Source organism: Rattus norvegicus, chromosome 6 (assembly GCF_021556685.1).
Source record: "Rattus norvegicus strain SHRSP/BbbUtx chromosome 6, alternate assembly SHRSP_T2T, whole genome shotgun sequence".
In the NCBI taxonomy this organism is placed as follows: Eukaryota; Metazoa; Chordata; class Mammalia; order Rodentia; family Muridae; genus Rattus; species Rattus norvegicus.
Window position 1 is genome coordinate 60,998,888 of NC_141539.1, and position 14,541 is coordinate 61,013,428.

The 14,541-nt window shown below is 37.9% G+C and overlaps 1 protein-coding gene across 11 annotated transcripts in view; it reads left to right on the forward strand.

Annotated features, from left to right (window-relative positions):
* The window catches only part of Dgkb (diacylglycerol kinase, beta), a 756,364-nt gene that overhangs the window by 107,948 nt on the left and 633,875 nt on the right, over positions 1 to 14,541 (forward strand). For all 11 annotated transcript variants that reach the window (XM_087554410.1, XM_087554412.1, XM_087554415.1 and 8 more), the window contains 1 exon segment: positions 2,898 to 3,153. In XM_087554410.1, the coding sequence (XP_087410536.1) occupies positions 3,084 to 3,153 (70 nt within the window). In that variant the 5' untranslated portion in view covers positions 2,898 to 3,083.

The window sequence follows — 14,541 nt, forward strand, 5'->3', positions numbered from 1 at the left end:
AACCATTTGTGAAGAGGCAGAGACTGTGAGAATGTGCTGCTGTTATTTTCAACACCTTCTGTGGCTTGAAGCATAGCTGTGTCTCTGGATCTGATATTATACAAGCTACACTTATCTTTTCATAGGCCTAATGTTCACCTAGTTAAAGGTTTTCAGAAAATGCTATTTTCCTGCCCGCATACTACTAATTAAATAAAAGAAACTAAAGTTTCAGTGACCCGAGTTGTTTGTACTGTGTGCACAGCATGGCTCTGGTCAGTCATTGGAACTGAAATTGCACATCCACACAAAGCATTCCCCTGTATTTGTTTGAATATTATGCTTTAATACCAAATTTTTAACTCACTTTACTTAATATGTGTCTCCTCACAATGGAACTAAGAACTAATACAACCACCTTATAAGTTTTAGTCTTCATAACTGGCTAGTCATAATTCTGGAAAAATTTTAGACTGACTTCTGAAAGTATTTTAGCTTCTGACCATCTAAGAACAATAGGAGAATTTGGAAATTGCCAATGGTAAACAAAGAAGTCGGAAGTTCCTATTAGGTACAATTTTAAAGGGAAATATATGATAACAAGGATATGGTTTTTTATTTCTATCACATGATAGAATATTTAGCAATATTGGGTCAGTCATTTATTGTTTGTTGCAGTGTTTTGTATAGTAAACATACAATTTTTAAAGAAAACCAAAGGCCACCTGCTCGTTTCTTTACTGAACCTGTCTCTGCTCTAATAGAACTTTACTCCTAAAGCAAGAGAGGGCTTAAATTTGTTCGGTTCTTAGTTATTTACCTTTCACAGACCCATTTATTGAGCTCTACCTAGCTCACGGCTTGCATCTATCATTTACCTGCACAGTACAAGAAGCTCTTCCACATGTACCCAACATGTCACCGGGTAGGGAGAATGATAAGAAGGTTTTAAAAGTACACTTACCTGCTTTTTATTCTAACGAACCATTATTTCATGCCTCAATCTATATCTTCTTACATTTAATTTACCAATTCTTTATTCCAGGAACCTGGCAGAATAATCATTTAAGTGGATATCCATTCACTGCAGTTTTGCTACCCAGGATGCCAATAGACACTGAATGGATTGAGATTGGAGATAGAGACTATTGTGATCCATAATGCCATACACCCCGTGTCAGTTGTCTCGCTAGATACAAGATCAAAAACACCATCAATGTCTGTTTCCCAGAACTAAAATGGGAAGACTGTGTAGACTAATACGCAACACGTATCTTGTACACCCTCCTCGACAGCTGATATCATCAGCACTATTTCCATCTTTCTTGAGTTTGGCTCTTTGCTACGTCTCCAATGACAAGAGTGTTGAGTCACATTCAGGGATTCACAAAGCTTTGTTGAATAAACCAATGAGCTATCATCATGAGATTCAGGGGTCATAGAGAGCAGAAACTGATCTGTCAATTTTTTAAAGAAAAAGATTAATGTATAATAACTGTATATGTATATGATAGCCTTGGTCTGTCTTTTACATTTGCTCCTTTATTAAAAGGATATCACTATGCTGTGGAAGCAAGGAGAGCACTGGTGAATCAGGCTCAGATACGAACAGGTGTCCACATATATCTGAAATGATTTAGCTATGGCCATTTTTACCCTGTCCTTCAACTACTGAACTCAACATTCAAAACCCTGGGAAGGAGCCCAATGTGAAGCCTGGAAAGAGACAATTGTGGTGGAATCATATAGCTCCCTTTGGAGAGGGAGGACAGAGTTCATCACCTTACATGACTGTATGGACCTAAGAAGTAGCAGAATCAGGGGGAAATCAGTGTGAACAATAAAATCAGCAGAATAGACTCGATGGAGACACATTTACATCCATTACATATGTTCTGACTTATTTCAAATTGCTTGGACATTTGTATACATATCGTTTGGTATTTCACATCAAATAACAAAAATGTATTTCCTTATAAAAATAATGGTATATACCCTTTTTAAAATACTGCCCAAACCAAAACAATGCCTTTTTTGTTCTATGGTTTTGGTTTCTTTTTCCTTTCAGACATGCTATAGATTTTCTGACTTTGATTATATCTTTTGTCATAAATTTTCTAATATGCAATTTTTAGAGACCAAGTAATTCTTCCCCAGCTTTGATTTCTATAGCAGGTCCAATGCCAGCCTGGTTGAGTCCTGCGCAATTGATTATAGTCTCCGATAAAACACTGAAGCCAGATGGAGTTCACTTTTGTCTTTATAAATTTGCCAATGAATCTAAGCCAGTGACAACTTGGGGATTTATTTTAAAACGTGATTCACACTAGAGTCATCCACTCTTCATTAAGCAAGTCTTTCAGGCATTTGGAAATACTTTGATTTGGCACATTTATTGAAAAAAATGTAAGGTTATAAAACTAAAAGTATTTTCAAATTTAATTGCTGTATAACATTTATAAAGAACCCTTAAACTGATGTCCATGGAACACTATTCGAAATCTAGATTTTAGCAAGTTATTTATATATCTATATGTGTGTGTGTATACGTGTGTGTTTGTGTGTGTGTTGCTGCTTAGATATAAATAATGTTCTTGTCTATTCTTAGAATGTAGACTTTATAAAATTAAACACATAAATTTACTTTGGTCAGCATAGTTTGATTAAACAAAATGCTCTTCACATTTCGTACTCTCTATTACATTGATTTATGTGACTTGTTATTAGGGAAAGAACATGGGTTGTTATTAAAGAAGGAAGAAGTGATTAAAGGTTCAAAAGTATGCAAATTAAGATAAACCTATAATTTATTGTTTAGGAGATATAATCCTTACCAGTTTACCCTTATCATTTAATCCTTACCATTTTCCTTTGTGAATTATTGCTAATCTTTTGATTTTCATGTTTTCTTTTCACAGTGCTTTAACAAATTATTGAAATTACAAACATCAACAGCAGTTTCATTTGGACAGAGTCCATATTCTGGAAGTCCAGGCTATTTTATCATGAAACACACCTTGTAAAATCTTTGAAGCATTGAATTCTGACCAAGATCTGGATAAAGAAGCCCTCATCTGCTGTGTAAGAATCTCATCACCTACGCCATGACAAACCAGGAAAAATGGGCCCATCTCAGCCCCTCAGAATTTTCCCAACTTCAGAAATATGCTGAGTGTGAGTATTCATATGGAAGATATAGTATAATTTTTGACCTATTTTTTAAATATCATGTGATTCGTTACAAGAATAAATCACAGATCCTGTTTGTCCTGGGAACAGATGCAGGCATGTGCTTTGTATTCACAAGTAGGTCACCTGAAGACTGCCTTTTAACATAATTTCTTCAAAAGAAGACCAATTAAATCAACTATGAGATTAAAAAAAAACCTAGCATATTGGATATAAAACTAAGCCTGGAAAACACTACTGGTAAAAGAAATAAAATGAGAGAACCCAAACCGAGAGGTATTTCCTTTTTATTGTTTGTGAACCTATCCATTCCAGAAAGATCAAGAAAAAAAATCATGAGCACATTGTACCTCCACAGTTGTGCCCAATCTCAATCATGAATTCCAATGAAAGAGAAGATCTGATGAATTTAAGACAACATGTAAATTAGCTCTTCAAATGATAAACCAAGACAGCTCACTGCATACTAGAGTATTTCAACCTAAGCTTCATTTTATGTGTAGTAAGGGTTTATCTATAATACATTTATGAGATGACAAATTGATGATTAATTGTTAATTCTATAAAAACTAGCTGAGATTTCAGGATCATCACATTTTCTGTTTTTTCTCAAATCATTAAGGCAAAAAAGAAATGTTAATTACACTTCCAGGAACTTCCCAGCTAATTAAGAGGAAAAGTGATTAGAATGCAATCTTTTATAATAAATTCCCAGTAACAAAAGAAACTGAAAATATAAACCTGATGTGATGATTCTAAGTAACACACTTCTCTCAACATCAGTGCATGCCTTCAGCTTACTAGACATTTAGAGATCAGGGTCTTTATCTTACAAAACATCATTAGAAGTTGACATTCCTCCATATTCTATTAGAGAATAACCATATTGGAACTGTTTTCTTAATATTAATTTTTAATTTTTTTACCAACAAATTGTCCTTTCAAATGTATTAGTGAGTAGTTCTTTAATAAGTTCTTGAACTATTATTAAATTTGTAACATGCTAAGAGTCAAATAATAATGTTTTGTGTGCTTTGGGGGTAGTAGAGTATGGCTGTGAATACTTGAGAAGAATGAATGATCTCATTAAATTCGTCACAGCAAAATTAAATCAAAATCAAACCTAGAGAATACAACAAAAAACATCTTGTTTGTTACCTGATTATGGATTCTGCCCATGGTGCTATAATAGACACCTTAACTCTGTGCCTATCAAGACATCTTGGCTGGTTTCAAAATGAACAAGAGGTGAATAAGGTGAAACTGGGACAGTGCTCCTTCAGTACAGCCAGCACTCCTGAAGGTGCATGCTGAGATCCTCATCCTGTATCCGACACTGGGTAACTTTCCTATTTTCTGTACTCTTAAACAATAAAATGATAAAAAATTAGAAATATTCATTATTAGAAATATCCATTGAATAAACTACATTGGAGAAATATGCAGAATGTCTAGAAAGCTGGCACTGCTAAACCTGTTTACAATTGCTATATTATCAGAGAGAGGGGGAGAGGGAGAAGGAGAGGAAGGGGGAAAAGAGAGAGAGGGGGAGAGGGAGGGAGAGAAGGGGAGGGGAAGGGAGGAGGAGAGACAGAGAGAAAGAGAGAAAGAGACAGAGACAGAGAGAGACAGAGACGGACAGAGAGAGACAGAGAGTCAGAGAGGGAATATGTTGTGCTGGTCATGTGAACTTACTGTTAATAATCAAATAGAAGAGTGTCACATTTGGAAGCATGGAGAGTCAGTGTCCTTCCTCCTGCTACCAGACTAGAGCATGTTCACAATGGAGAAGCTTCCACTAATATTTCTGCTTTATTTCTGTGGTGTGGCTTCACATGGAGATGACAGCTAAAGTGAAGCCTGCTGTGGTGGCCTGTAGCATGCTGTGACCAGGCTCCTGTTTTGGGTTGCAGACTAAGTCACTCCATGGGAGGCATTTTCATTGAGATGTGGAAAGGAAGTTTAATTTCTGCCTCCACACTTTATATAAAGTCATCTGAACTGCAGTTACAAGATAGAAAGCCCTCACTCCTGCTGTGTAGAGAATTGAGCTTACCTCATTATTGGTGGGTTTGTGCTTCCTGCTGTGGTTTCAGGACACAGCAAAGGGTTAAGAGACTCCAAGTATCGTCATGAGTAGGAATGACTTCTGAGTACATGAGACATCATATTTTCAAATGGCTGATTATCTGCCTGCATGTTGTCGTTTGGGATTAGCCTTATGCTTGCAGTGTATAAAGTGTATTCTACTGCATGTGAAATATTTTTGAATGGTACTGTGTTATGGGATGAACACTTCCAAACATTCATGAATTTCATACCATTTATAGCAGCCAGCAGTGTAGATACTTGGGCAATTATTGTGACTTGCTGACTGAGGTGCCGAATGTTCATATTCAGGTATAATTTCTTCCACTTGAGAGACAGGCACTCTGATTCAGTGTAAAAGGCCTTCCGTTTGATAAGCAAATCATTATTATTTTTTGAGACAAGATCTCCTGTCTGCCTTCATATTCCTGATATAGCCAAGAATAATCCTGAACTTCTGACCTTCTGGCACCCACCTCCAGAATGCTGAGATTATAGCTCTGTGCCACCACAATCAATTTAAGGTATACTGCAGATAGAATATAATGATTCTGGTATAGCAGGAAAACATTCTACCAGCCCTAAAACTAGTATTTTACAGTATTGACTCCCTGTCTTGTCATGGTCTTTGTAGTGTTATTGTAACTAAATGAGCTCTGTTAATATCTTGGTAAGCACAAATGCAACATAAGCACAATCAAGACATAAAACAGTGGGAAAAGATTCATTACCTAAAGTAGCTAAGGACAGCTGGTGAGTCATTTCCTAAGCAGTGACTTCCTCAAACAGAGGGAACATGGAGATTCTATTCAAAGGGTCTATGTGTACAAGCTGATCCATTCCTGAGCATGCTCAATTTAAGATCGCAGAGATTAAAATGACGAACAGGAATGCTTCTGGGCATGGTCTGCTTGTACCATAAAGTTTTAGCTGACAACAAATGAAAAAACAATTTGAAGGTCCATTATCACAGGAATCTGCCCCTGCAGGGGCCTGCTTTACTTACTGGCTAGTGGTAGGTAGTGTGAAATTGTACAAAAATTTTGTTGCTTTCACAAAGTGTTTGAGCAAAACATGTTAATAAATAAAATACTTATTTTGGGTCAATTTCAGTTTAACATCATGGTAGCCAGGTGGGAGAAGGAAAAGAAGAAAAAGATAGATTGATGATGATGAGGAGGAGGTAGGTAGATAGACAGACAGACAGACAGACAGACAGACAGACAGACAGACAAGGTACTACGTACAGAGCAGTCTCTCGCCTTTTCCTCCTCCATTCTATTCTGAATCTTAGTCTATTCAGTGGAGGCACAGACCTGATTTTCAACACACTCATGCTGACAATATTAAACATCATTGGATGTAGCATAAATACAAGGTCTTCATCTCTTTCAATTAAAAAAATAACCTCAAAATATTTTATTTATTCTAGGGCTTAATAAAACAATCATCACTATAACTTATTTATTTCTACTGCCATACTGTAAATAATTTATAAGCATGACCTCATCAAATCTACAATAATTCTGAGTGGAAAGTAAAATATCTTCCCTGATGCATAAATTTTTCTAATTGATTCTCCATCCTTGGCAGGGTAAATGACAATAAAGGTGAAAACAATAGTGGTTTTCTATGTGTACTTATGAAAAATAACACGTCAAAATAGTCTTATAAATAATGCTGCTCAAAATAGGGCAATCTAGAATGCACTAGCCACAGTCATAGTTTACACTTTTTTTTTCCTTTTACTTTTACATGAAGGACAATAAAAACAGTATAGCCACTAACTAGGGTATTGGTCCCAGTGTCAGCAGAACCTGAGGTCAGTATTTTTCACTCAGGAGAAACAGATTTATTGAAGTGCAGTCCTGAGGAAGCACTTCAAATCCTCATTTTGAATGGTTCAGAGGATGTGAAGTGCTTTGTGGGTCACAAGGATTTAGAGTGAAATAGGACCCTCCGTGTGCCCCACCTCCCAAGTTCAGCGGGTATGCCTCTTCTGAGTGTCATCTCTTTGTGAAAGATGACCCAGGTCTTGACTTCCTGGAGGCAGGATGTGCATTTTTTTTCAGGTGAACACTTTAATTCACCATCACACTTTTGATTTCATGAACAAGAAGTCGGTGGGGGCACTGCAGAAAATATATTGTGAAAATAGTCCATTTCAATAAGATTAGGCAAAAATGCTAGTTTACACTTGGCCCATCCATTCCTCCCAGCAGACCATTCAGTCGATTTCCCTGTGAGCTGGGGCAGCATATCTGTTCTAGCTGGTTCATGCTGCCTGGAATTTTTGGTGGAACCAGAGAGTGCTTTTATGAAAACTCTTGATATAATGAAGTTTGTGCAGGACAACAGGAAACCTAAAGAGAGGTCAGGAGTGTCTTTTCCAATGGGAACATAATAAAGGTCTTCTTAAGGCTAGTCATGAAAACCAAAGGGATGGCTTCTATTCAGTAGAAAGAACTAGAGAATGGTGGAGAGACATGTGAGGTGATGGGAGAAAAGATGAGGTTCAAAAGATTCCTTCTGACACCAACATACGCAGGAGTCTCCCAGACCAGTGCATTGAGGTTGGTCTTTCATGAATATTAGTGTTTTTCTGTGTAATGAAGATGCAGTCTCTACTCATATTCCTTTGTTCTCTTCACCGATTCTCCGTCATTACCGTTGTATTATATATGTGGAGGGCTAGGAGTGAACCTTGATGGTAGGATGCTTGCTTAGCAAGGCCCTCTGTTCAATCCTCCAAACGACACACCAAAAGTATGGATGCAAAGGAAGAAGAGGAGAATGTGGAGGATATATATACATACATACATACATACATACATACATACATACATATATATATGTATATATATATATCACAGGAAAGATCAACAAGAAGAAATTCATAAAACATTTAATAAATATGTCTGGTTCTGATTTTAAAAGATTTATTCTTCATCTTAAAAAACCCATTTCTAACATGAAAACCTAATCTGTCTTTCAGATATATTTTGTGATTTGTTCATATGAAGTGAGGTGAGATAAGAAAGAAAGAAAAGAGACCTGGTTGCCGTGTGTGTGTGTGTGTGTGTGTGTGTGTGTGTGTGTGTGTGTGTGTGTGTGTGTATGTGTGTGTTTAATTCATTGTTAAACAAATTAGATCACATGCTAGCTCTCTTTCTAATTTATCATGCTGAGATTTGCTTTTACTTCTGTCTCTTGCCTTGTGCTAGATTAGCTCTATTTTGGGAGGACAAGACACTTACTGGTAATTACTCTCTTTGTGCAACACGAATGGATAAATGGCCCAGTGCTAGCTAGCATACTGTCTGAGGACACATAATTTGGTGTCGTAGAAAGCTGGATTTGAGTCCCAGTGCCTTGGTATACGTCTCACTTTTCCTAGGATCACAGAGATTCCGGGGATTGAATGTGCAGAATCATTTCAGGTGCCTTGCAGTCAGTCCTCTTATGGTTAGCATCACGAAGCTGGTGATTGAGGTACTTTAATTTCACTTAACTTATTTTTCTCCTTTGACTGAAACCTCTGACTATACTGTCTTGGCTTACCTACAATGTTTTGACTTTACGCTGCCTCTTGGCCTGAAATTTGCATCTGAGGACTTATTTTAGATGCATCTCTCATTTCTGACCTTATTTCTTCTGATTCACATGGATGGACGTGCCAGCTTCTGGCCCTGACCCAGACTGTATTTCTGGAATGTATGCTGGCAGCATAATCTCTTTTGTCTCATCCTGGTTCTGCTGGCTGTTTGCTTAGTGCTTCAAACTCAGTTTCCTGCTTGTTTGCTTGTCTTCTGTCGATCTCTCACCTTTTTCTTTTACAAATAAATTTTGCAGTACTAAAAGGAGGTGATGAGTATATTTTCCCACTATTTTAGACCCCGTAGACGTAGTTTTGATGAATTCTTAGCATTCGTTTTTTCATTTTTTATTGTTTATTTTATTTATTTACATTTCAAAATCTCTTCCTTTCCAGTTTCCCCTAGGCAAGCCCTCTATCCCCTCTCTCTTCCCTCCCCCTGCCTCTATGAAGGTGCTCCTCCACCCACCCACCCACTTTTGCCTAAGTGCCCTAGAATTCCCTTACCCTGGGTCACTGAGCCCCCAGATGACCAAGGGGCTCTCCCAGTTGAGGCAATATTCTGCTACATATCCAGCTGGAGACATGGGTCCCTCCATGTGTTCCTTATGGTTTATGGTTTGGTCCCCTGGAACTCTGGGGAGTCTGGTTGGTGGATATTGTTGTTCTTCCTATGAGTTTGTAAAGCCCTTCATTCAGCTGCTACAGTCTTTGCCTAACTTCTCCATTGGAGTCCTTACACTCAATCTGACGTTTAGCTTTGTACATGAGCATCTGTATTGGTCAGGCTCCGGCAGGGCCTCTCAGGGGACAGATATACCAGTATCCTTTCAGTAAGCATTTCTTGGCATCAGCAATAGTGTCTGGCTTTGGTATCTGCAGATGAGATAGATCCCAGTCTCTTGATGACCTTTCCTTCAGTCTCTGCTCTCCTCTTTGTCCCTGCATTTCCTTTTGACAGCAGGAATTCTGGATTAATATTTTTGAGGTGGGTGGGTGGCCCCATGCCTCAACCCAGGGCCATGCCTATCCACTGAATATGCTCTCTACAGGTTCTCTCTCCCCTTTGTTGGGTATTTTGGCTAATGTTCTCCTTGTTGCATCCTGGGAATCTCTTGGATCTCTGGCATCTGGGACTTTCTAGTTGCTACCTCCAGCTCCCCCTCCCCTACTGCTACACACCTACTTTACAACTTCTGACCCTCTGTACTTCTCACCCATCTCCTTTCATATCTGAACTAGCCTCCTTTCCCCTCCTCATCCTCTCTCCCTCCCAGATCCCTTTCTCCCTCTACTTCCCAGAGATTATTTTCTCCCCCTTTCTGAGTAGGACTGTAGCATCCATACTTTGGTGTGATCTGCTTTCTTATTCGTTTTCATGTGGTCTGTGAGTTGTACTGTGGGTATTCCAAGCTTCTTTTTGCCTAATATCCACTTATCAGTGAGTACATACTATGGGCATTCTTTTGTGACTGGGTTACCTCACTCAGGATGATATTTTCAAGTTCCATCTATTTGCCTGTGAATTTCATGAAGTCATTGTTTTTTGAAAGCTGAGTAGTACTCCATCTGGATAGAAGCTAAAGGGCAATGAGACTTTAATTTTAATTGACAAGATTGCATAGAGATTACAGAAGCAGAGGATACATGTAGCTTGCAGAACAGATATAGAGGGATGAAGGAATGTTCTTTATCTGGATGGAACCTGAAGTAATCATCGGTGTATAAGCTTCCCTTGTCTAGTATACCTCTGTGTACATGGCAATGCAGATAATCCTGAGAGAAAGTGTTAAGAATTCAACAATAATCACAAAGGTGACTCTATAAGTATTTTGAGTAAATTTCTATCGCTTAGTAAAAATTTATCATTGAAAGACTGAGTATACTAACTTGGGGATGGTGAAATGACATTAAAACTTAAGCTGAAAGTATATATATATACATATATATATATTATGAGGGGCTGTTGAATATACAGTTTCACATGAAGATTAAGACACTGAAACAGCAAGAAGATAAGATATGAGAGAGAGATATTCGGAGGAAAATGGACTAATGTACTTTCCAACTAAATTTGAGATCTAAGGAAGAGGGATGCTATACTTTGTTTTGCACACCTAAGCCAGTGTGATTCATTTGACAGTGAGATGGAGTATATAACGAAGTAGAGTTTTTCAATTTTGAATATTTGAGCTATACGATTCTACAGGGATTCACTGAAATATAAATTAAATACTTGGATGTACACGTTCGAAGCTCAAGATAAAGTCAGACGCTGGGATACGGAGTGGTGTGCCATTGAGTTATGAATGGTTATCAAATCAAGGTCACATGAGAGAAGGTCTAGGTAGAGAGAAGGAAGAAGAGAAAACAGTAGGGAGCACTGTGTGGGGTAGAACTAGAGAATTAGTGTCTTAGGTTTTCTATTTCAAAGATGAAATATCTTACCAAAGAAACTTGGGGAGGAAAAGGTTTGTTTGGCCTACACTTTCTCATCTTTTTCATTATCAAAGAAAGTCAGAAAAAGACTAGAAAAAGGAAGAAAGTAAGCTTCTTCCAACAAACTCAAAAGAAGATACCCATAAAAACATTACCTCTAACAACAAAAATAACAATCACTTTTATATAATATCTCTTAACATCATTGGACTCAATTGACCAATGAAAAGACATAGACTAACAGACTGGATACATAGCAGGACCCAGTGTTTTCCTGCATACAGGCAGCACATCTCAGTGACAAAGACAGACACTGTCTCAGAGGAAAAGGCTGGAAAAAGATTTCCAGGTAAATGGTCCAAAGAAATAAGCTAAAGTAGTACTTCTTATATCGAATAAAATCGACTTTCAACCAAAAGTTATCAAAAAACATAAGGAAGTACACTTCATACTTGTCAAAGAAAAAAATATACCAAGTTTAACTCTCAGTTCTGAACATCTATGCTCCAAATGCAAGAGCACCCACATTCATAAAAGAAACCTTACTAAAGCTCAAAGCACACATTGCTCCTCACACAATTGTGGGAGACTTCAACACCTCACTCTCATTGATGGACAGATCATGGAAACAGAACCTGAACAGAGAGAGATACAGTGAAATCAACAGAAGTTATTAATCAAATGGATTTAACAGAAATCAATAGAATATTTCATCCAAAAAAAAGGAATATGCCTTCTTCTTAGTGCCTCATGGTACTTTCTCCAAAATTGACCATATAATTGGTCACAAAACAGATACAAAAAGATAGAAATAATCCCATGCATCCTGTCAGATCACCACATATTACAGCTGTTTTTCAATAACAACAGAAACAACAGGAAGTCTATATACACGTGGAAGCTGAACAAGAAACATCAGATCCAACTACAAAAGCCAATTCTCAACAAAACTGGAAAATATGATGAAATAGTCAATTTTCTTGATAGATACCAGGTACCAAAGTTAAATCAGGACCAGATAAACCATCTAAAGAGTCCCATAACCCCTAAAGAAATCAAGGCAATCATTAAAAGTCTTCCAAAAAGAGCCCAGGACCAGATGGGTTTAGTTCAGAATTCTATCAGACCCTCAAAGAAAACCAATATCAATACTCTTTAAACTAGTCCACAAAATACAAACAGAAGGAATACTACCCAATTTGTTCTCTGAGCCACAATTACGCTCATACCTAAGCCACACAAAGACCCAACAAAGAAAGAGAACTTCAGACCAATTTTACCTATGAATATCAAAGTAAAACTACCAAATTCAAGAACACAAAATGATCATCCATCATGATCAAGTAGGCTTCATCCCAGGGATGCAGAGTGGTTCAATATATGGAAATCCTTCAACATAATTCACTATATAAACAAACTCAAGAAAAAAACCCACACATGTAGCAGAGGATGGCCTTTGTTGAGCATTAACAAGAGAAGAGGCCCTTGGTCCTGTGAAGGCTCAATGTCCTAGTGTCAGGGAACTCCTAGGCAGGGAGACAGCAGTGGATTGATAGGTGGGGTGCATCCTCATAGAAGCAGGGGGAGGGGATGAAATAGTGGCTTCTAGAGGGGAAACTGGCAAAGGGGCTAACATTTGAAATGTAAATAAAATATCAAAAAATGGGGAGAAACCTCTTTTTTATCAAATTATTATTAATATTTTTCTAATATAAATTGATCTAATTATTCCTCAACCCGAGAAACCAGCCATATGTGTTTTCCTACTTACATAAGCCCATGTTTTAGGCTTCAGGGAACCTAGGCTTTTGAGACCTAGGCTAAGTTTTACACAACAACAAATGATTGGGAAAGTCTTTCTTTCTTATTTTTTTAATTTTATTTTTCTTATTAGATATATTTCTTTATTTACATTTCAAATGTTATTCTCTTTCCCAGTTTCCTGCCCATAAGCCCCATCCCCTTCCCCTCCCCCATAAGGGTGTTCCTCCCATCCACCCCTGTTACCGTCCCCCACCCCCCGACATTCCCCTGCACTGGAGCTCCAACCTTGGCAGGAACAAGGGCTTCCCCTTCCACTGGTGCCCCTACAAGTCTATTCTCTGCTACATATGCAGTTGGAGCCATGGGTCAGTCCATGTATATAGTCTTTTATTAGTGGTTTAGTCCCTAGAAGCTCTGGTTAGTTGGCATTGTTGCTCTTATGGGGCTGCAAGTCCCTTCAGCTCTTTCAATTGTACCGCTAATTCCCCCAAAGGGGGTCCTGTTCTCAGTTCGGTGTTTTGCTGCTAGCATTGACCTCTGTGTTGGACATGCTCTGAATGGGTCTCTCAGGAGAGATCTATTAAAAGGAGCTGATGTATAGGCCATAAAGGGATGCTGCTTAGTAGCTTGCTCATCATGAATTGCTCAGCCTGCCTTCTTACAGAACACGGGACTACTAGCCTATAAATGGCACCACCCAAAATGGACTGGGCCATCTATTCTCAATTGTGAGTAGATTAGAATTGAATAGATTAGGAAGGATCACTGCACGTATACAGATAGCCTGGGCTAGGCCAGTCAGTGCTATATTGTATGACACTGTCCCAAATACACAGAAACAAACAAAAATAGCAACGCAATTGATGAGGTATAAATTAGGATACCACAATGCGTGCAGATATTATAACATTTGGGATTTCTAGGTGTGTTGGGATTCTTTTTTATTAGTTTTAGTGTAGTAGGCACCATGAAATCAATGAAAGAGAATTCATGATGAAAAGACATATGAGCCCATTGTAGAATGAAATGAAAGAGAGAAAACAATAACTAAAATGTGTAGGTTAAGTACATCACTTTTATTCTTTTCCGTGAGAGAAAAATAAGAGTTTACAGGGAGCAAAACTTGAGTGAATGATAATGTGAAAGGTGATAGTTTGTAACAAAATGTTGTAAACCTATGGCCAAGTCTTGCTTTCATTTTGGTTTTGATTTAATTTCCTTAGGTTTTTCCATAGTGTTTATTTTTCAAACAGTAGTTTGGGGTTTTGACAAGTTATATAACCTTCTTAAACTTTAATCTCCTCTGCTCTGTAATTAAGGAAATAAAGAAGACTATCTCAAAAAAGTTTTGTAAGACACAAAATATTGTGTATGGAATTGCCTTGTAAACAGCAGGCTACCAGAGTAAGTTAATTATCACTTCTATTGTTACTATAACAGTGCTCTGAGTTTTTGTTCCTTTCCCTGGAGTTCAGTATCTCTGCTGC